At 39.5% G+C, this 23,218-nt stretch overlaps 1 protein-coding gene across 4 annotated transcripts in view; it reads left to right on the top strand.

Moving 5' to 3' along the window:
* LOC108696700 (POU domain, class 2, transcription factor 2) overlaps positions 1 to 22,709 on the top strand; it is a 75,283-nt gene extending 52,574 nt beyond the window's left edge. For 2 of the 4 annotated variants that reach the window (XM_041569536.1, XM_018226291.2), the window contains exons 2-17: positions 102 to 161; positions 1,935 to 1,969; positions 2,058 to 2,099; positions 4,413 to 4,577; positions 5,592 to 5,780; positions 6,953 to 7,058; positions 7,144 to 7,235; positions 7,498 to 7,644; positions 7,929 to 8,070; positions 8,189 to 8,337; positions 8,488 to 8,664; positions 9,470 to 9,533; positions 10,652 to 10,814; positions 12,366 to 12,428; positions 12,540 to 12,613; positions 13,780 to 22,709. In XM_041569536.1, coding sequence (XP_041425470.1) covers positions 102 to 161; positions 1,935 to 1,969; positions 2,058 to 2,099; positions 4,413 to 4,577; positions 5,592 to 5,780; positions 6,953 to 7,058; positions 7,144 to 7,235; positions 7,498 to 7,644; positions 7,929 to 8,070; positions 8,189 to 8,337; positions 8,488 to 8,664; positions 9,470 to 9,533; positions 10,652 to 10,814; positions 12,366 to 12,428; positions 12,540 to 12,613; positions 13,780 to 14,054 — 1,943 coding nt within the window. In that variant the 3' untranslated portion in view covers positions 14,055 to 22,709. The remainder of the gene's footprint in view (positions 1 to 101; positions 162 to 1,934; positions 1,970 to 2,057; positions 2,100 to 4,412; positions 4,578 to 5,591; positions 5,781 to 6,952; positions 7,059 to 7,143; positions 7,236 to 7,497; positions 7,645 to 7,928; positions 8,071 to 8,188; positions 8,338 to 8,487; positions 8,665 to 9,469; positions 9,534 to 10,651; positions 10,815 to 12,365; positions 12,429 to 12,539; positions 12,614 to 13,779) is intronic. The other 2 variants (XM_018226290.2, XM_018226292.2) reach the window with 2 other exon arrangements.
* Positions 22,710 to 23,218: the final 509 nt, after the last annotated feature.

Raw genomic sequence — 23,218 nt, 5'->3', positions numbered from 1 at the left:
TCTAGATGATTTAAAGTAACATTTACGACAATAAGTAAATGTAAAGGTATTAATGTGTAACTAGTTTTGGGTGCATTCTAACCTTTCCTTTTTCTTTACAGAAATAAGAATGTCTAAACCAGGGCATCTCAGCAAACTGCACACAGAAGGGAGTGTAACAGGTAATCCTGTTTCTGGTCGGGTAGTGTATTAGTGGGCCGTTTGGGAGACCTTGGCAAGCCAAGGCAATTTTTTTTTTTACTCTGTACATGAATCTGAAAGAGGAAGGACTGAGTGAAAACTCTATATGTGTCTTAGATAAAGTGTGTGTGAATGGCACCGTTAGGCTAAAAGAGACCTTTTCTGTAGCACCACACTGTGAGGAAGGCACTGACAGAATGAGTGAACACATTTCTCTAAGTGTCAGGGAAAACCTCCTTTGTATGTGAGAAACTGCTGAAGTCCGTCTTGTGAGGAAGTTCCTATGACAGAAAGACTGAAAGGGCCAACTGACTGTGAGAGGAGCTTTTATGTGTGTGACAAACAGAGAAAAGCCAAGAATCTATACTAGATGACTGTGCCTATGTCCATATCACTGGCATGCAGAGAAAACTGAGACAAGTACAGACTAAAGCAGGGATAGGTAGCATGCACAGCGATGCCATCTAACTCTGTCATTAGCAAGGATGCACCGAATCCACTATTTTGGATTGAGCCGAACCCTCGAATCCTTTGTAAAAGATTTGGCCGAATACGGACCGAATCCGAATTTGCATATGCAAATTAGGGGTGGGAAGGGGAAAACATTTTTTACTTCCGTGTTTTGTGACAAAAAGTCACGCAATTTCCCTCGCCACCCCTAATTAGCATATGGATATTAGGATTCGGTTCGGCCGGGCAGAAGGATTCAGCCGAATCCTGCTGAAAAAGGCAGAATCCTGAACCGAATCCTGGATTCGGTGCATCCATAGTCATTAGGGTGATAATGGTCCAGTCAGGGTGGTTTTTAGACCTTTTTTCATGTTGCCATTTAGTGTGAGGAGGTTTAAAAAAAAAAAAAAGGACTGGATCACCAGAACTCCAGAACTGTCAGTTATCATTCCAGAAAATGCACAGTTCTACATTTCCATTGAATAGCCTAGGGGTGGCAAACTTTTTTACCCATGTGCCACATTCAGATATAAAAAAACAACACAAGCATGAAAAAAAGTTCCTGGGGTGCCAAATAAGTACTGTGATTGACTATGTGGTAGCCCCTACGTGGACTGGCAGCCTACTCGAGGCTCTATTTGACAGTGCATCTATAGAGACATTATGCAACCAAAACTTGCCTGGAATTCAAGAATAAGCACCTGCCTTGAGGCCACTGGGAGCAACATCCAGGGTTTGGTGAGCAACTTGTTGCCTGCGAGCCACTGGTTGGGGATCACTAGGCTAAAGGAACGATTGAAGGATACAAAAAAATGAGAATGACAGTGGATCCCCTCTCATCCACCTGTGTACAAAACTAATGCTGAGTAAAGCCTATAATCCACTCACTGTAGAGCAGGCAAAGAGAGCCTTGAATTGTAGAGTACAGGTCTTGCCTAAGTTTTAGTCATGGGGCCACAAAATGAAACATCAAAGCTATTCATAGAGTCCAAATTTGCATACACTGGTCAGTGAGAGAGTGGTTTGGTTTAGAGTAGTGGTTGCCAAACTGTGGAGCTCAGAGCCATTTGGGTTGTGGGGGAGGCAGCCAGAAGGCTAAATTGGGGAAATGCTTATTTGTTTCCCTAGTGAAATACTGGCTGATTCAACAATTTGTCCATATGCCCATAACCTGGCTCTGTCTAAAATGGACCTCAAAAGGGACAACGTTTAGAATGACACACAATTAGTGAGAAATCCCAAACAATTGTGCTGCTTTTGCAAGTTTATATGTAGTGGGAGTAACAATGTGTTTTTTGTTATAGATAATGAAAGGAATGGTGCAGATTCTCTACATGAGGTTTGTGGTTTTTAATTTATTTTTCACTGGCCACTTATTCTTCCTGGAATGAATACAACTTAATATTTTGTATCTCTTCCTAATATAGGTTCAGCAGAATAAAGGATCACCCTTCTCACTCTCTCCAAAGGTAAGCTGAGCCATAACATCTATAGATTACAAATAACTGTCACACCATCGTGGAAAACGAGAGTGCATAAAGACACCCACACATTCACAGTCTACAGCAACCATAGGCATGATGGGTCATTGATGACCTTGATCAAGAGTGCAAAAGCACTAAGAGGATGTAGGGCTCATTTACTAAGCAAGGCAAGATTTAGAACTTACAACTGGCAGTGCATGGAAGCCTTTTACTTACAGTGCTTACTATCTGCCATAGGCAATGTAGTAGGGACAGGGTTTTTTTGCATCATGCTCACATCGATGCTCCCTAGCTTACACGCGAATGAATATAGGGGCAAATTTACTAAAGGGCGAAGTGATTAACGCTGGCGAAAATTCGCCAGCGTGACGTCATTTCAGTACTTCACCAATTTACTAATGGGTGTAACTTCGTTAGCGAAAGAGACTGACGCTGGCACTAATTCTCACTCAATCTCCAGGTGAAGTTGCGCTCTGGCGAAAGGATGTAACTGCGCAAATTCACTAAGATTCGGATTTTACTGAACGTTACCTCTTGCGCCAGACTTACCTTCGCCACCTCAGACCAGGCGAAGTGCAATAGAGTAGATAGGACTTCTTAAAAATGTAGTTGAAAATTTTTTTTAAGTCCCAAAAAACGCTGGCGTCTTTTCCTTTTTTCAGTGATAGGCTGCAAAGAGCGTAACATTTTTTAGGGGTAACCGGCTTCCCCCCTACATTTCCTAACATATGGCACATAAACTATACACTGGGTTCATGTGTAGGGAATTATAACAACTCTATTTTATTTTATTAAGGTTCCAGGGGCTTGTGTCATATATGTAATATATTTGCTGCAACATATACGTCCATTCAACTTTAACTTCCCGCCGTATGCAAATTAGCATACGCTAGCGCAACTTCACTCTGCTTGGCGAATTAACGCTAGCGAAACTTCACCAGCGTTCGGCGCCCTGGATGCAACTTCGCATGTTAGTGAATTAGCATTGTCTGAGCGAATTTCCACCTGGCAAAGTGTCGCGCTGCCTGCAAAGCCGTCGCTGGCGAATTTTCACCGCTTAGTAAATTTGCCCCATATTGAATTATTGTTAGAACATATGACAGTGAGAAAACATTGGATATTCCTGTTGTACTGTAGTTTAGTTCTGATTCTGAACCATTCACCTTGATGGTCAGCATTTAGCTGCTGGAAACTGCACATGCGGCACAACAATACCAGTCACCTGCGTGTCAGTGACCCTTATGCTTCTATGGTGTAACACATGATCATAATGAATTTAGTAGTCCATATGTTCTAAATAATCAAGCCTTGGAATGTGTGGTATAACTGAATCATCGTAGGCTAAATACACCTGTGCACATATTTTTAAATGCTTATTATTATTATAAAATACGATTTGTTCTTTAAATAAAAATGTTTGGCCTAGAGATGGGGTTTCACATATCTATATAAAATCCATACATTGTGAGGGATTGTGCCGCTGACCAATGCATAGTGACAATAGTAAAAGTCTTCTTACAACTTACAGAGAGTACAGAGAGATAGAGAGAGTTAACAGAATTTGATGAGGTTTAACATTTTTCTCAACCAGCACAAAAATAGACTCTATAGCAATGATGAACTTGTCTGTAAATCGTTTCTCAGTTGTGTGTCAAACTTAAAGCCTTGGGACACATGAGGGAAATTCCCCTCGCTGTCACTGCACTGCACCCGCTTCCTGAGCACTGCTGCTTACTTCCCCTTAATCCCTTTCTTGCCTTACGTGTTCTGCTCAGCATCTCCCAATTTTTAGCTTGAATGCATACCTTTATAGACAAGTAACACCAAACCATACATTGGCAATTCAAGTACCCAGAGGATCAGTCAAATATAAATCAGTAATATACGGCGGCTCACAGCAGCCAGCAGTTTCAATATTGCCAGTCTGGGCCTGCTTTACTTTCATTATTTTATTTGGTGACAAAGAAAAGAGCAGCCTCTACTTACTGAAATGTGTTTCATGGTGTACCATGAGTGCTTCAGAACTACACTGTTATTGTGACCAAGGTATACTGTTTCAGGTCAGCTGCTTGTTCTTGCCCCGATCATTTTCTAATGGTGTAGGTATATTATATCCATGACCACACGGAATTTCAAGATAAGCAAAGGAAAAGTGACTACAGTAGATCCAATTTTGAAATATAGAAAACTAACTCACAAACATTATAAATAACATAGACACAGTCGGAAGTATCTGGCCTATAGAGCTTACAATTTATATATGACCTCTAATGCCTTCTTGCTCTTTCTCTATTATAGATGACAGATGAAGAATGTGGGGACCGGTCACCCTCCCTACCTGGCACTCCTGTCCCTCCAATGCCCTCTGCCCCTCCTACTCCACAGGCTCCACCTGCCCCTCAGCAGCCCCCCACATCCCTTCCCCAAACACAGCTCCTCTTGGCTGGGAGTCAGCTTGCTGGGGTAAGTAATCTCCATTGATACCAATACCAAAGATATATAAAAGGTTCATAATGAGTTGCTTACTATACAGCCAAGTGTATTGGTTTTCCAACATATTGCTGGCTTCTAAAGAAGTTATACCCTGTCTCAAAAGAAAAATGCAGCTGGGAGGATGCAGGCTTAACTGCAGTAATGTGTATTACAGATAATGGATTTGCACTTTGTACAGTGGTATGGGAGTCTTTTATGCTGCACCCTCAATATAACCCCATATTCTCTAGCTGGAAAATAGTTGACAGTTAGTAATCAAACGTTACTGATCCTTTTTGCACTTTGCAATGTCTTTGTAAAAATTAACCACTAGTTGGCCTCAGTCTAATGCCATAAAGGGCTGATACAGAGGCCAAGCACGAGCTGATCCATTGGCATCCACTTTCTACTATGTCTGCACCCAAAGACACTGCTTCTACCTGGGTGTGGATGCACGGAGACAATTGTGGCGCCAAAATGCACGAGTATGCAAACGCATGCTGTTCCAGCTGTTACTCACCCGCATAATCTGAAACAATATTCATTCCTGCTGCAGGAACACAGCTGTGCTGTACATATGTGCTAATCTGTCCATGTCCTAAGGTTTCTTTGTGTAACTGTATGTATGATGAAGTATGTATGCACCATGCTGTATCTCTCCCTTGTATGACTGTATGGTATGTGCATCAGCACACAAGTAGGTAATACTGGTTGTACCTATCCGTGTGTACATATTTACTATGTTGTAGCTAATAGCTATGTATTTGCTGCACTTTTCTTTGCTTGTGACTTAACAAAACCCTACTAAGAATCACTGTGTTTATTTGGCTGTTTGCTGCTTTCCTGCATTTAATATCTTGTCTTTTTCTCCCTCTCTCTACCTTACTCTTCATTCATTTCTTTTTATTCCCTCTGTATTTCTTTATGCTCTCTTCTCTTGTTTCTTTCCCTCCTGCTTTCTTTTTTCCTGCTTTTGTCCTTTTTTCTTTGTGGCCCTGGCTGCAGCTCACTGCTCTCCTCCCTGCACAGCAGCAGTTGCTTCTCCAGCAAGCTCAGCTTCTTGCCGCTGCTGTGCAGCAATCCAGTGCCGCCGTCAGTGCATCCCAGTCTGGGTCTGACTCACAGACCCCCCCCACCAGTCAACAACAACCTCACCAGCTCGCTCTGTCCCAGCCCATCCACCTCACTGCACAGGTGAGCACTACAACCCTGCTTATTCACTGATATCTCACTCCACTCTCATTGCAATTTGCTTCCAAAGAACTCCATTTCAGTACATAGCATTGTACAGCAAGTTTCTCTTTGCAACATCATTTTATAATGCTCTTTCTCATTAAACATTGCCTGTTTGTGACCACTTCTGCATCTATCCATAGCTGCATCCATATATGCATGTTTCTGTTTCCATTCTGTAACTAGTTTATAGAATTTGCATTGAGCATACCCATGTAATTATTTTCATACAGTTTTTACATAGGACTATATTAGACCCACTTTTTTCTCTTCACCTCAGTGCTAGGAACATTTGTGACCCGTTGTTCTATTACCAAGGTCCCCAGCCTTTTTTACTCATGAACCTCATTCAATTGTAAAAATTGGGGAGCAAGACAAGCATGAAAAATTTCCTGGGGATGCCAAATAAGGGCTGCGATTGGATATTTGGTAGCTCCTATGTGGACAGGCAGTCTAAAGGAGGCTCTGACTGGCAGTAAACATGGTTTTTATGCAACCAAAACTTGTCTTCAAGCCAGCAATTCAAAAATAAGCACCTGCTTTGAGGCCACTGGGAGCAACATCCAAGAGATTGGTGAACAACATGTTGCTCATGAGCCACTGGTTGGGGACCATTGCCATTACATTACCATTATACCACCAGCTGAGCAGTGTCACTATTGTTTAAACCAATATAGGCTCACCATTTCATACCCTTTTTTCTCTCTCCATACACATGGATTTCAGCACTCTAATATTAGACACAGTCTATAGCAGGGGTCCCCAACCTTTTTTACTCGTGAGCCACATTCAAAAATAAAAAGAGTTGGAGAGCAACAAAGCCATGCAAAACGTTCCTAGGGTGCCAAATAAGGGTTGTTATTGACTATTTGGTGGCCCCTATGTGGACCTGCAGCCTACAGGAGGCTCTATATAGCAGTACACCTGTTTTTTATGCAACCAAAACTTGCCTCCAAGCCAGGAATTCCAAACTAGGCACCTGCTTTGAGGCCACTGGGAGCAACATCCAAGGCATTGGAGAGAAACATGTTGCTCACGAGCTACTGGTTGGGGATCACTGGTCTATAGTAAAAAACTTTTTTCTGTGGAATCATCTTGTACATCCATGTGACAAATTGTCTACCCTTCTTCAGGATATTCAACAGTTGCTACAATTACAGCAGTTGGTTCTAGTACCTGGTCATCCCTTACAGTCAACTCCACAGTTTCTTTTGCCCCAGGCCGGGCAGGGTCAACAAGGTGAGTTAAAATACTTTGATGTTTACTAATGCCCATCAAAGGTACCACGTTATTATTCTAACTCTATTTTCAATTTGTCTTACAGGCTTGATATCTGCACCAAATCTCTTCCAGCTACCTCAGCAAAATCAGGGGAACCTTCTGTCGAGTCAGCCCAGGCCCAGTCTCCCCACTCAGGTGACTAGAAGCACTCTAGAATATATCCTGGACCCCAGGTCTGCAAAAAAGTTTTAAAAAAGGCACTGGCATTTGCCAAAATCTACAGATTGCCCGTATGGGTCTGATGGATGCTGCCATAGCCTGAAAACACTCATGTGTTTAACTTATGGTCTAATTATTACCATTTGTAGATCAATTAATATTAGCTAGTGAAGATTAATAAAACATTTGCAACAAGGTGCCAGTATGCAAAAAAATATGTATGCATGTTATCATTTAGGCCGTATCCCGACCTGGCCCACAGGATACTCCTCTCCTGTCTCACTCTGATCCAACATCTCATCCTGAAGAGCCTAATGATCTAGAAGAGCTGGAACAGTTTGCTAGAACCTTCAAACAGCGTAGGATTAAACTGGGCTTCACTCAGGTAAGGTATTTGTTGCACTGCATGGGCTGTGACAACTATTGACATACTCTTATTGCACATTTATTGTCAGTTAGCATTTAGTACTTATGCTCTCTATATATAATTACAAATGTATAAAATAAAATCCCTGTAGTTACTCTTCACCCAAATCTCATTCCAAACAGACATAATCATTGTTTTTTAACATGAAGTCCAGTTGACAGGAAAGGCACAAATCCATCAAGTGTTGAAGCATTGAGTTCTAGATGTGAAGAAACATAATGGGATGTGATTTTCTGTTGCAGGGTGATGTAGGCCTGGCTATGGGAAAGCTTTATGGAAATGATTTTTCTCAGACCACCATTTCACGTTTTGAGGCGCTTAACCTGAGTTTTAAGAATATGTGCAAACTGAAACCACTGCTGCAGAAATGGCTGAGTGATGCAGGTGAGGCTGGATAAATAGGAATTCTGTAAGGGACATGATTAGGCATTCTACTGGGCAAGGGTCTATACTGTACATTCCACCCTTCCTTCACAGTTAAAATTGCATAATTGTTTTACAGAAACCATGTCTGTGGATAGCACTCTCCCCAGTCCCAATCCTCTGAGCAGCCCTGGAGGAGGATATGATGGGCTCCCAGGCCGCAGACGCAAGAAACGCACCAGCATTGAGACCAATGTGCGATATGCACTGGAGAAAAGCTTTATTGCGGTGAGTTGCAAATAGTATTGCAGATTATGATTAGTCACATAGGAAGCTCTTTAGCATAGCAGGCTGATGGAGAGGAGGCTAGAGGGAGGAATGGATGATAATAATTAAACTTGGCGTAAGTTTGTTGTATATTACTTGACATCCCTCCAGAACCAGAAACCTACCTCTGAGGAGATCCTTGTGATTGCTGAGCAGCTGAAAATGGAGAAGGAGGTGATCCGTGTGTGGTTCTGTAACCGCCGACAGAAGGAGAAACGCATACACCCCTGTAGCAGCACACCACTTAGCCCCACGCAGGCCAAGGGGTCGTTGTTTGGAGCACACATGGTAAAAATGACATTTTATGCTACTCATCCCAAACCTAGGAAAAGAGGCTGCTTTATGGGACACTGTATAATAAACCAACTGTGTGGCCATTACCCTCACACACAGTGTATATCACACATCACCTAAATCTCCAATATGATATGCAGCCAGCCAAAGGTGATAGTGTGATATTTACTACATTATGCTATTACTAGCCTGAACGCTATGTGCATAATCACCAGTGGGCAGATTTATCAATGGTCGAATTTATGTGAATTCTTTTTTACTCTAATAAATTAGAACATGCTCCCAACTCGGATTGGAGGTTATTTAAAAATAATTTGAATGTCTGATATTTGATTGAATAATCCCAACCCTAAAATTCGATTCGAAATAGAATCGTACAAATCAAATTTGGAAACGTACAAATTTAGTTTTCCTCCGAAAAAAAATCGAATGTCAGGAACACAATTAACAAATTCAAATGGTTCAACGTACTTCTGCCATTGACTTGTAAATGAACTCTGTAGGTTTTAGTGGCAAATATTCGAATTAGAACTGTTTCCATGATCGAGGTGTGATAAATGTCAAATTTGAATTTACATTCGAATTGGAGGATTATAATTTATGTGTGAATTTTTACACCAAAAAACAATTCAAAAATTCTAATTTACTATTCAACCCTTAATAAATCTGCCCCCTAATGTGTGCAGTCTTATGGCCCCACACAGTAGCCTCGCTGTTGCTTTTTTCTCCGTTCCCATTCTCCTTATTTTTCCCTTTGTTCCCCTCTCTCATTTCTCCTCCTTTCCTTGATCTGCTCCAGGTGTCACCCCAGGTGTCTGCCCCAATCCTCACTTCACAGGCTTCCAGTAACCTCAGCACAACAGGTAAATCTACTACAGTCCTACAGAGCTTCCAATACCAAAAAACCATGAGCTACTCTATCCCAATGTTACAGTACATGTCATCTTACTTAACTCTGCAGTCTACTCTCTACATCCAAAGAACACTGTGTCTCCTTTTTGGTGTTTACACAATATTTCAGGTGTAAATTCAAGCATTAAAGCGATCCTGTCATCAGAAAACGTGTTTTTTTCAAAACGCATCAGTTAATAGTGCTACTCCAGCAGAATTCTTCACTGAAATCCATTTCTCAAAAGAACAAACAGATTTTTTTATATTCAATTTTGAAATATGACATGGGGCTAGACATTTTGTCAATTTCCCAGCTGCCCCTGGTCATGTGACTTGTGCCTGCACTTTAGGAGAGAAATGCTTTCTGGCAGGCTGCTGTTTTTCCTTTTCAATGTAACTGAATGTGTCTCTGTGGGACATGGGTTTTTACTATTGAGTGTTGTTCTTTGATCTACCAGGCAGCTGTTATCTTGTATTAGGGAGCTGTTATCTGGTTACCTTCCCATTATTATTTTGTTTGGCGCCTGGGGGAAAAAGTGAGGGGGGTGATATCACGCTAACTTGCAGTACAGCAGTAAAGAGTGATTGAAGTTTATCAGAGCACAAGTCACATGACTTGGGGCAGCTGGGAAATTGACAATATGTCTAGCCCCATGTCAGATTTCAAAATTGAATATAAAAAAATCTGTTTGCTCTTTTGAGAAATGGATTTCAGTGCAGAATTCTGCTGGGGCAGCACTATTAACTGATGTGTTTTGGAAAAAAAAGATTTCCCATGACAGTATCCCTTTAAGTAGCCAATGGGCAGATGCAATTTAGACTCATGCACTGAAGAAACTCTTCACCGCTGTCATATTCTGTGCTTGTGTCCGTGAAATTCACTAGATTAGACATATTATGCATGCACAGAAAGTGGAAGTTTTGTTATAGTTGTTAATTTCCTAATATTATCTGTATTGGAGATGTTTCAGTTTTTTCAACTCTAAACTACAACTCTCAACAGGTTGGACACCCAACACCACATTTATGCATCTATGTCTGAACATCAACTTCCCCTTTTAAATCCTTCTTATAACTTTATCTCTGGCAGTGACTACCTTACCTTCTGCAGTGGGGTCTCTTGTTCACCCACGCCCACCCTCAAACACAGCACCACCATCTGCCACCCCTCCTCCAAGCAACAGCACAAGCGCGAGTCCCCAGAGCAGCACCCATTCCGGTCTCAGCCTGACAGGACTGAGTCCAAGTGCTGGGTAAGTGATGTGAGGCAGAAGAATTTTATGGCTGTACAGATTCTTGGGGTCCTAATATGATGCACTAATCCATCAGCTCTAATAGGGAAATGTAACAAGAGTGGCAAAGTTTGCACCAGATCTATTAACTCATAGTAATCAATCAGTAGGTAGCAATTTCTGGTAACTTGTTTGAAAGAAACCATTTGATTGGTTAAAATGGTGATGGGTTAAAAGACTTAGGGGGAAGATTTATCAAAGTGTGAATTTAAAACTCAACACAGAAAAACTTGCTCACTTTCTATTCATTCCTATGAGATTTTTAAAAGAAGATCCATCAAATGGTGAATTCTATTAGTAAATGCGATTTCAAAAATCCCATAGGAATGAATAGAACATGGGTGCGTTTTTCTGTGACGAGCTCTAATCTCACATTATTTTGATAAATCTTCCCCTTGAGAGACATAATCAAGAGGAATTCTAAAATTGCCCTTGATTCTAGAACAGACGATCATTAAAAAGCATGGCGCTACACCTAGAAAAGCAAATACAATAATGACATTGTATATGTATCAGTTAACAGATATCTCTCACTTAACATGCTTTGTTGGGGGATGGTACCATAAAAGCGACGTCCACCCAAAAAAATATTTTGGCATAGTGAAAGAAAATGTAATTCTAATCTAATTTTTTTAATACATTTTAATTTATTTTTGAGGGCCCAAATAGGATAAATCCTATTGGATTCTTGTGTTAGGTTGTTGCATGCACTCTAAAGGTGGCCATAGACTGTCCGACTGGTTGCCACCCCAGCTAAACCTATAAGTGTCTGTACATAGTATGGCCACCTTTTGGTTTTGTTTTGTACTGGATGTGCTCTGTACCTTGCAACTCAAAATCTGGTGCCAGATTGAAAGGAGTTCTGGCCAACCCTATCCTTACTGCGGTCCATAGGTGGTAACGGCAGGGCCCTACTGCGACCTGCATCATCCGCATAAGAGTTGTCTATGTACTTCCCCCGACCACACTCCTCATGAATTCATTACTGCCTAACAAAAGCAGCAATGCATTCATAGGGCTAGCCATAGGTTTCTGGGCTCACAATCTGCAAAACAGAGAGCTGCCTTCCTCATTGTACATGAACCCTATTGTCTGTTGTGATACTTACATGCCCCATGCACACTCCAGCATTTGTATCACGTGTTATCACAATTTATAGCATTGTAGCTATTTAAACATTTAAAATGATTAGATAACTCTTTGCACACAAGCCTGGATTGTTGGCCTCATTGCAGTTATTGTTTTAACTGGAAACAACACTTTCTTTTGATCTTTTTTTTTTTTTACTTTTTGTGGTTTCATCTTAGATTCAGTTGTGTGCTTTCTGTTCTCAAGACTTTGTCAGTGATGAAATATATTTTCCCATGTCATTATTACATTGCTGAGAAGCGAAGGTTGTAGATTTATTTGCACACTGTAAGAGTTTCAGCGCAGAAACCTAGAAAATGCATGTGTTGAGGTCTAAACACGGGCAGTCCAATGTGTCCATTAAAATGATGTTGTCATTCCTAGATGTCTATGGCAAACTAATGCAGACTGTAGGCCTCCACAACGACCGCTCTACACAACTTGTAGGTAGGGCCTTGTATTATATCAGGGTTTCTATTTCTACAAACTAAAGCCCTTTAAAGTGTTATTATCCAGTACTTTAATTACCTGCTTTGACCCCTGCTCTTGATCTTGCAGGGGAACAATGCTCGGGGTCAGCGCAGGGTTAAACCCGACCCTCATGGCGGGAAACCCACTGGCCACCATACAAGGTTTGTAGAACAGGAAAAATCACATGACCACATTCAGTCCAAATCATCCTCCATAGCATGCTTCATCACATTACAACATGAAATGCTATTTGCCTTGCCCCTCATCCCATATCACCAAGTGTGAAACCAGCTATCACCTTCATTATACTGGAAGTGGATTTGCATGTAATCATATTTAATGTGTAATACAGCAACTGCAACAAATGAAGATTAGGGGAATGAGCAGCAGAGGCAGCTGCAGCTCATATGTGGGCACAGACTTATTATGGGCTGGGAAACTGTGTTTGGACATACATAGACTTACAGACTGGTTTGCAATCTAGCTTTGAGGCTTGCACTCTAGCTTTGAGGCACAAATGGAGTAACTAGAGGATTTCATTTATACTTACACTTTTAGCTCAGAGAATTTCTCAACCATCTCATGCCTCATGTAAGGTTTGCTACATAGATACACCACATTTAATTTCCCATAGCTGCTCTATGTGTGTGTATGTACATACATTGCCTATATGATGTATGAAGGGAAGTGTTATGTTAAAATACTCTCATCTACACCTAAAAACGGTTGCAGCTGAATAAAGACCCCATCCCCACTGTTCTTAACAATACAGTGGGTATCCCCTAACACAGGACACTGCTGCTAATAAAAAAAAACGTACCTTTGTTACTCTATATGCCGTAGACATATCAGAGCCAACGCTTGGTTGCTATGGGTTACTGAAAGAAATTTTTCTAGTGCTAGTAAAATACCCCCATTGTCAGCATCAGATACATTTAGTGGCAGAGCCAGCAACAAAAATACAGGACCTGACTATCACAAATCCTCTTCCTATCTACATGTCACGTCTCATTACCGCACCACTTTGTATTATTCAGTGCCTTGTAAAAAGTATTCACACCCTTGACCAATTTTTTCAATTTACTGTATAACAAATCCTACGTTGAAATTTTTTTTCTCAAAAAAAAAAATTTATATGAAAAAGAAAAACTGAAAAATTCTGTTATTGTTCAAACAATTCTTTCTCTAACATAAAACCATTTCAAGTTTGAAATAAAAATGTCACAGAGAAGTACATTTCAGCGTAGGATTTGTTATTCAGTAAAAAGAGAGAATTGAGAGCATTTAGATCTAGATCATAATATCTCAATCTTTCTTTTCTCCATAGCTCTGACCAGTGGTGGCTCTCTGCCTCTCTCCGGACTTGATGGCAGTGGTGGCCTTGTTCTAGCTGGCAGTTCCAGTGCCCACAGCCTGGTGAGCCCTCCATTCTTCCTGAACCCTGGGGGTCTCCCCCTCATCAGCTCAAGCCTGGCACGCATACCTTCTGCTGGTGGAACCCCTAGCCTCTCTCCTTCTTCTACCACATCCTCTGTAGAGGCAGCTGTCCCCACCCTCCAGCCCAGCCCTGGAGGCTCCCAGAATGGTGGGGAAAGTGAGTGAAGAACACATTCTCCTCTTTGAACACCCACCAGCACCCACGCTGAGCCTACTCTAGCTTGGTGGCTCTTGGATACATTAGGGGGGAGAGGCTTGAGTGTATTTTAGAGCCGCTGCCTCTTTCCCCTTCCCCCCACCGAAGACAAAATATGCGTGGAGTGGGGTGATGGAACCAAAAAAAAAAAAAAGAAGAACCAAAAAGAATTTTAAACCAAATAAGAACAAAAACATTTCAAACCTCGGAAATATTGCAGAAAAACCAAAAATGTGCTAAACTCTCCTCTGGGGTACATTGTGTTCTCCTCAACCAAAGGATTTCATAAAAGACTGAGCTCCCTGCTCTCTTGTTGTTTCTATTGAGCTATGTGCCATTTTTTTGTTACCATTAACAGGACAAATTGGGGGATAAAACTAGAAATGGTGAGGGGGTTGGGGATATTCTACCCCCTTCCATCCTCCTCTTCTTCGTTTTTACTCCCCCATAACATTGTTGGGAGTGGATAATAGGAAAATAAACCCCTTTATCCAATGCGGAAAGAGAGAGAGGCCGCTTATGGGTGGGGTGCATGGGTGAGATGTGGGAAAATAGGGTTGAGTAAGAACCCCCTCCCACCTCATTCATAACACTCTTCCCACCTACACCAAAAACCAAAACAACAGCTTTATCCAAAGCCTATCATGTTTCTAGAACCTCAGAGTAATTCTGTGTATTTGTGTCAAGTTCAAAAGTCCATTTAAAAAAAACCCATAGTTTATTCTGGAACCTTTATTTTGCTTATGTCTCGCCAGTAATGAACTCCGCTTACTACTTTAAATAGCTTCCTTCTTTATTATCCCCATCCCCTGTGAAAAAACAATGATCATTTCACAGCCCTCATTACAGAGAAATATGACTTTATTTTTTAACTTCCAGTTTGACATATTAGTAGCAGACTGTTACTTTTCTGCTAAGCAAACGGAAATCTCTATCTGCTTCTATTGTTCTCCCACCTCTCCCCGGATGCTTATTTTTGTTGTTGTTCTTAGATCTCATTTACAAAGTTACATTTTCCTTTCCCCTTTTGACATCATTTTTCCAGTATTAATATTTGTATATATTTTTTAACTCTTGCTGTGCACAATAGCAAATAGGCTTTGTATATTTCCCAACTGCACCCCCATTGCCTTTTTTTTATCATTTTATATTTATTTATTTATGCTGCCAAAATGTCTTTTTAGCTTTTTTCTTTTTTTTCATGGGATAGATTTTCAGGATCATTGCGTGATTTTTTTCAAACCAAAAAATGAAACCAAAATACACACGATGGAAATACCAAATAAAAAACTTAGTTCTTTGCCGATGCTGTGCCAAAGTACAGACTCTGAGCTCCGGCGAAGAATGAAATATAACAAGAAATAGTGTTACCAAAAATATTTCATGTTTCCCCTCCTTCTGCACCCTGACTCCCACGGACAATGAAAAAGGTGTTGAAAGGGTAAGGGCTGCAGAGGTGCGTCTTTCTCTGTCTTATATACCTCATACGAAAAAGCCGATATATAGAAGAATCTCAAGGAGAGAGTCTTGTTGAAACCAAAAATTGAAAATTCCAGTGAGGTGTCAGGAGGTCTGCTTATCCCTCCAGCCCTCCGTCCAAGCTTTAATGGCCTCTTTAAAAAAAAAAATCTTTCATTATTAGTTATTCCATTTTTTGTTTTTTAATTTTCTATGTAAGTTTTTTAAAAAAGAAAAACAAGTTTCTCTTCTGTGCCAAAGGATTAAATAAAATACATATAAACTATTTAACTTCAGAGAAAGCACCAATTAAATGAGGGGGAACTGACAGCATACCAAAAATTACCGCACCAAAAGGAGGACCTGTCTGAGCAAGGGATGAATGGAGAGAAAACAAAAAAAAGGAGAAAAGACCAAAAATGAAACTCTCCTTTTTTTCCAATTCTTTTATTTCCCTTTTTTCTGTTCTATTTTGGAAATGTGAACTTTGAACTTTCTTAAAGGGACGTGGATCTCATTTTAGCTTTAGCTTTAGAAGTGACGGACAACATTAAATCAGGGGAAAAAGAAAAGAAACTACTGTGAAAGGGAACATGTTACAAAACGCCATTGAAATTGCATAACCTGATGGATAGGTTTGCCCCTCCAATGCAAAACAGCCCACTGGCAGTGAAGGGGTTGACTTCTGCACACTTCTGTTTTAACAAATGGGTTTAAGGCTGTGGCTTTTTTTATATAAAAAAAAAAGGGGTTAGGGTGGGCATGGGAGGACTCATGTTGGATGTAGATGCAAAGCAGGGTCAGACTGGCCTGCCTGCGCCCCAGAGAATCACCCATTAGGCCCAGGGTGCATAGGGAGCCCCTGCCTAGGGAAATTTCCATAACCATTGCTTATTTTCATCATAGTAATATTCAAAACAATATCTTCATTTACCACTTACTTCTAATGACAGTTGGATCTCAATATCAGTTTCTCTGGTGCGCTGTAGGAAGCCCAGTCTGACTCTGATGACAAGATATGGCCCTGCCAACAACCAGGCCAGTGATTGAGTTTCTGTTTAACTTAAAGGCTTATTGGAGGTACGTATACTGTTTCTGAAGGGCAGCAGAGGAAGTATTGAACTTGAATGCCACAATCTACTGTATAACTAAGGTGTGGGCAACATGTGACCCTCCAGATGTTGTTCAATTAGTTTTTGCAGAGCTTTTTGAAGAGCTGTAATTCAGCAAACATACGAAACGCCACAGGTTGTCATTGCTGATGTAACTCCTTACCTCTTGTGTACACATAAAGATTCTTACATACACATGCTTTATAGAAATAATATATGGTCAGATAACCCTTTTTTAGCCGGGGTGAATGATACCAATTCTCCATTGAACAAAATGCAACGGAAACACGAACTACATATTTGGGCGTGGTTTTGCCCATCTATACTTAAAGGGATTGTATTACTTCTCAAAACAATTAATTTAGAAGCCATTGTGATGACTACTATTCACCTGTTTCTACCTAGGCAGCAGCAGAAGGCTAACACCACTTCTAACATATATATATTGGAATCAACAGATGCCAGTTGAACCTCTCCATAGCATGCTTACTCCCTTTTTAAAAAAGGTGATATAAGCCCTTTCATTTTTGCTAAATCTGAGGCACTTAAATATATGTATAGAAGAGAAAGATCATTTATATACTTACATATTCAAACAGATTTAAGCAGACTTCCCCATACAACTATATGTTTTTACTCTAAACACTTTGGTATGCATATACCTGCGTTCAATATGAATCCAATAAGTAGGGCTTTTACTGGAAATGCCTTTTTTTAAATATATCTGTAGTTAATGTTATACCTACATTTCTTCCACCAGAGGGTATTTAATCAAATTCCCCTTCCTAGTGAAATGCTTTGTTTAGTAAACCTAAAGTACAGGTAGCAGTTTAGTAAAAGGCAGATTCTTATTGGGGTGGTTGTAATGATAAAAAAAAGACTTCCATTGGCACTTAATAATAATAATCATGATAATAATAATAGAATAGGCAGAGCAAATCTTCAATTCAAGCCCTGTCTTTCATATCATACTTTGAACGTAGGTGAATATTGTTCCTTTGCATAATTATACCTAATCAGTTGTTAAAAACGATAATTCCTATCATTCTCTTAGAGACATTGGTTGTTGGAGAGCTGTGGTTCAACAACATATTTATGTCACATCTAATAATATTGGTCAATACCTAGTGGTTGTTAAAATGCTGCAATTCTATGATCACTTATTTAATTATGGGTAGGTCCATAAATTATAAGCAAATGAATTGGTTTGTGCTCGAAAAAAAATCAAAATTTTTAAAAGAGCTTATATCTGATATGTCCAAAATTGTGAGATTTTTTTTTTTTAAAAATATGGCACTGGCACCCAGATTTGACCAAGAATGTATGGTTTATGGTTCATTATAATTGGAATAGAGATGCATACCTAGTATACTTTTATTCACAGATATAGAAAATTACTTTTTAAACTTTCAAAGAAGTTATAGGACTTCTGTCTTGGAATGTAAGAAACCCAAGTAGATAACAAAATCTACACCCCATTCATTGATTACTCTTCTTTAGCCTGTGAAATATGAAGGCACAAAACCTTCTTTTTTATACTATATCAATATATTTCTTGCCTCATTTAACAGTTTATCACCAATAGGTGGTGTTGTGCCCCTGTTGTGCCTCAGTCTAAGCAATATGGCAACTACCAGTCATGCATGTAGCCTTATTGATGGGGAAAACTTATGAGAAACAGATACTAAAAAGTGTTGCTGGTTTTTAAGAATACCAGATATTTGTAGTTGAAAAAAGCAGAATAGGGGAGCCCTAGCCATGCAAACTCAGAGATACACTGTACTGTTAATAAATGTAGCTAGCCAGTTTAAATTGTTACCATGAAGTATTCACTTATGCACACCAGGTAATGGCTGAGCCGTTTGGTGTATCTGTAGAAATGGGTTATCAGCTCTGTATATGCATTGAAACACATGTTGTGCTATGCATGTTTCATAGGAGGAAAATGCCACCCTTGGAGAGCTCTATATATATGTGTGTGTTTTTAATTACATATTGATGCATTCCGTGAATTCCTGGGAAGTAGTTAAAGGGAAACTAAAGGCCCTAACTAAACATGGCCACGTTTAACAAGTCTTGGGCATAGGAGGGCTTTAAAATAGGTTAAAGCCCTCCAAATGTACCTTTAGCAATTCTTTGCTTCTAGTCCTCTAATGTACATTGTGCTGTCCCATGGCTGCAGTGCACTCTGGGTTAGCAAAATGCACATGCAGGTCCCAGAGGTGTGAGGAAGATGAAGAGCTGCATCAGAGGATTTCTGGATGGAAGTTTGGTGGCTTTAACTTTTTTTTTAAAAAAGGCCATATTTTATTGAACATTTAATTGCCCTTTGGTATAAAAGAAATGTATAATTAACTGGTTATATGGGCATATTTCCCCTTTAAATTGACTGAGCTTGACCCCTCCAGAGGGCAGATACTGAAGACCCATGCAAATGAAGCCTTTGATGTAATAATGTAAATTGTGCATTACCTACTGCCTTGCTTATTAGTTACTATATAAATAGACTGTCACTGGAAAGCCATGCGGTTTGCTGTAATTGTCAGCCTATTAGCCTTCATTAAGCAGTTCCTGTTTACCTCATTTATGTTGAATGCTATTTAATTGACTTCCGAGTGACCCATGAATCCGATTTCCAATTAGGAGGTAGCTATGGAATGCTGGTGCTTCATCCAGAATTCTAGAATAACCTATGAATGATTTATCTGTGTTCCACTGCAGAATAATTTGAGCCCTTTAGATGTGGCAGTCCAAGCAAAGAAGTAAAAACCAAATAAATCTGGAGGAAATTTAAATCACTTAGTTGCTCTGCCGAAAAACAGGACTGGTTCCAAAGATTATAGCTGCACACAATTCTGGTTGTATTTCTGTGCTACAAATGTTAATATTGCAGATTATTGATCGTTACACTGCCAAACAAGAAGGGTATAATCCTATGGGTTTAACCCTAATCTAAGCATTTTATGTTTGCGTTGAAGATTCATAACTTTAACAAATATGTTCTGTAGATTCTCAGTTACATACTGACCTTGTTCCCACAAAACGCTTTGTAGGGCAGACATCATCATAGCGTGAAAATCTGATCTAAATGAATCACACAATGGTGTCAAAACCTTTCTTCTTATTTTAATGTGATTGAGTCAATCACATTTTTAACGCTTCGAAAATGAAATACATGACTGGCTGTCGGGTAACACTCGAGCGTTGGCTGTCATAGACTATGAAAAGCCCCTTAGATTCCCTGTGTTGTCCAACAGCCCTCCTATCCAGTCGCTACAAAAAAAGCACAACTAAGAAACATTTGGGAATGCACCAAACAGATTAGTAACCCACTGTAGCCAATCAAAGGCCTCCTTTCATTAGTATTATTACAGGTGACCAGTGATTGGTTGCCATGGGTCACTTCTCCAGTGTAAGAGTGAACTTTGTTTTCTATAATTCCCATCAGTCATCTAAAGCCCTTTAATCTAATGGCATAGAAAGTGCATAGAGGAGCATTATATTTTGGTGTCTTCTTGCCAATCTGTTTGAAATCCTATGGTTTTGTAGAATTTAACAGTTAGGGGGTTATTTACTAAAATCTGAATTTTTCTCATTTTTAAAATAAAAAAACCCATAACCAAACTCCCATACCCGATTTTACCTTTTTTATTATTAAAAAAACTTGATTCAAATGGACCGGGTAAAATTGAATGAAAACCTGAATTGTACACATTTTTTTGGGGCTTTTTCCCGAAAACCTGAATTTTTTGGATTTTTTCCCAAAATGGTCAGATTTTCAGGGCAGACCCCAGAAACTTCACAAAAAAGGATAGGGATCTCTGCCATTAAATTATACGCAACCTCGGCAGGTCTGAGATAGAGGATTTTCGGATTCTGGCTTTTTGTTTCATCAGGCTTTAATAAATCTCAAACAATTTGAGTTTTTTTTAAAAAAAAAATTTGAGTTTTGACCCAAAAAGTCCTATTAGAGTTTAGTAAATAACCCCCTTAGTCTAAATGGAAAAATATATTTATGAGACACCCTATTTGAAACCGCATGCAAACTCCAAGCACATTTCCCTTTCTAGATAGAGTTTAGCTTTGCCGCTACCATAACAATATATTCATAGCCAACAGAGATAAGACAGCATGTAGTAAGCCATGGCTTCCACCTCATAACTAAAGGCCCTAGTTTTTAGCATAAACATATATCTGATTCCCCTATAGAGCCTGTTCCTTTCTGAGGGTCACAGTCAGTTTACACACTAGAGCACACAACCACTTGTAAGGTGGCAGGGATACTGTTGCACAGTAGGGGAATACAGAACTTTTTCCTGCTTTGTACATTCCAGAGTAATAGGCAGCACAGTTTTGAGGAGGTGCAACACAAAATATACAAAGCACACATATGCGCATTCCCACAATACATTTTCCATACAAATAATCCACACAGCAGTGCTAAACATACCTAATGCAAATGGCGCAATGCACTGATACAGGCAGGAAAAAAGCCCATAACACAGAGCAGTTTGAGAAAGAAGCATTACCCTACACTTGGATTATTTACTCACAGATCACTGTTAAGCACAAACACCCTTTTCTCTGTTAATATACTGACTTCATGGCAGAAATGGATTGCAACTAGGGTTGCCACCTGGCCGGTAAAAACGATGGTTGATCCCAATGTTATTAATAGGGAAAAAAGATAAATATATAGGAAGGCCGGTATTTTTTTCTAGAAAAGGTGGCAACTATAATTGCAATAGAATTCATACCTGCAAATATTAAGTCTGGAATGGTGATTTTCTCTTTTCTTCTAAAACCATATACTACAAAATACTAGCAGCAACAACATTGCCTTACATTCAAAAACTAGAATTTAATTACAAATGTTAAATTGGCAATGATGGGTGAGAATGTTTCAGATTGATCTGAATGCCACTGATCATGCTTGACCTTATATTAAGAATATTAATACAAAAAAATCGGGACCTTTACTTTTTACCAACGTCTGTTTATAGGCCTGTTTCTGCTTAAGATCCACCACCACAATATTTGTTGATGTGCCCAATTTTTCAGTAGAAGTATGCACAAAATGGCTCTGTCTTAAATATATTGATAATGGGTTGAGTGCAGAGGACTCTTGTATGTGTCTTGATGTGCCCAATGAAATCAGGCTGCTTTGAGAAGTCAAACACCATTCTGTTTAATGAGGTTATAGTGCTGAGTGGTGCTCAGCAGAAGCACTGAGCACTGTTGCCCCAATGCCAATTGCATGTGGGCTCATTAATCAGATAAGAGAAAAGACCAAAGTGAGTTGGAGAATCTAATATTGATTCTTACCCACCTCATCATCATCATCATTTATTTATATATCGCGCAGACAAGTTACGCAGTGCTTTCTGACTTTGTTCCCTCGTGTTACACAAGCTTTGAGTAAGAGTCAATCTTTGTATTCTTTCACATTTCACATTTTAAGACCAAAGAGTAAATCACCCACACAATTCTATACACTGAAGAATAATCATAGTCATGTGATTATAGCCAATTTGTGGCTACTTAATTTATACCTTGAATGGTTATACACTGGTAACATACATGATATCCAGGTAACATATATTGAGTGACTTGCACTGGTTCCATACATTATAATCAGGTTACATATACTTAACCTTTACACTGGCTGCCCTTTTAATTAGACCCAGATGTACTTATTCATCCCAACAGCCTAGTTTCACAGATTATCCCAGGTAACATAGTAAGAATATGCACTTGTTGTGAATGGGTAACAGGTTACACACTGGATTACATATATATATACCAAATAAGAAGCATTAGAACCAGACTTTATACTTAGGGTACCATTACCATAATTATACATATGACACCACACATTCCCAGGTAAAACATAGCAAGTCTACACACCCAGTACCAAACATTATTTCCATAGACTACACCCACGTTACACATACTTGGGGGCCTATTTATCAAAGGTTGGATTTTAGAGGTTTTTGAAACCACGACTAAACTCACAAACCGTAAAACTACGAATGTATCAAAAAAAAAAAAACAGAAAATTGCGCTGAATGTTGCTCTAAAAAATACAAATACATTGAAAACCTCTACAAATTTGAGTTTTTCCGGACAATTCCTAGTGGAAAAAATATGAAAAGTCCGAATTGATTTAAAGAGGTCCAATAGGATCAGCGCAGCTCCCATTGATTCATTTAGGACCTCGACAAATTTTACCTGGTAATGTTTTGTATCAGTGGTTTTCAAACTTCATAAATCTCACATTTTTAGAGCTTTTTTTTTTAAAAAAAATGAAGAACCATTAATCTTTAGAGATTCCTGGATTGTTAGTAAATGGACCCCAAAGTCTATAGTACCAGTTACACACATTATTCCTATGTTACACATACTAAGGGGCACATTTACTAAGGGTCGAATTTCGAAGTTAATAAACTTCGAAATTCGACTATCGAATTTGATACTTCGATAGTCAAAGTATTTTTTCGATCGAAAACGGCCGTTTTCGATCAAAGTAAAAAACGTTCGAATCGAACGATTAGAATTATTTT

This window comes from Xenopus laevis, chromosome 7L (genome assembly GCF_017654675.1).
Source record: "Xenopus laevis strain J_2021 chromosome 7L, Xenopus_laevis_v10.1, whole genome shotgun sequence".
Classification (NCBI taxonomy): domain Eukaryota; kingdom Metazoa; phylum Chordata; class Amphibia; order Anura; family Pipidae; genus Xenopus; species Xenopus laevis.
This window is presented reverse-complemented; position numbering and strand designations above follow the sequence as displayed.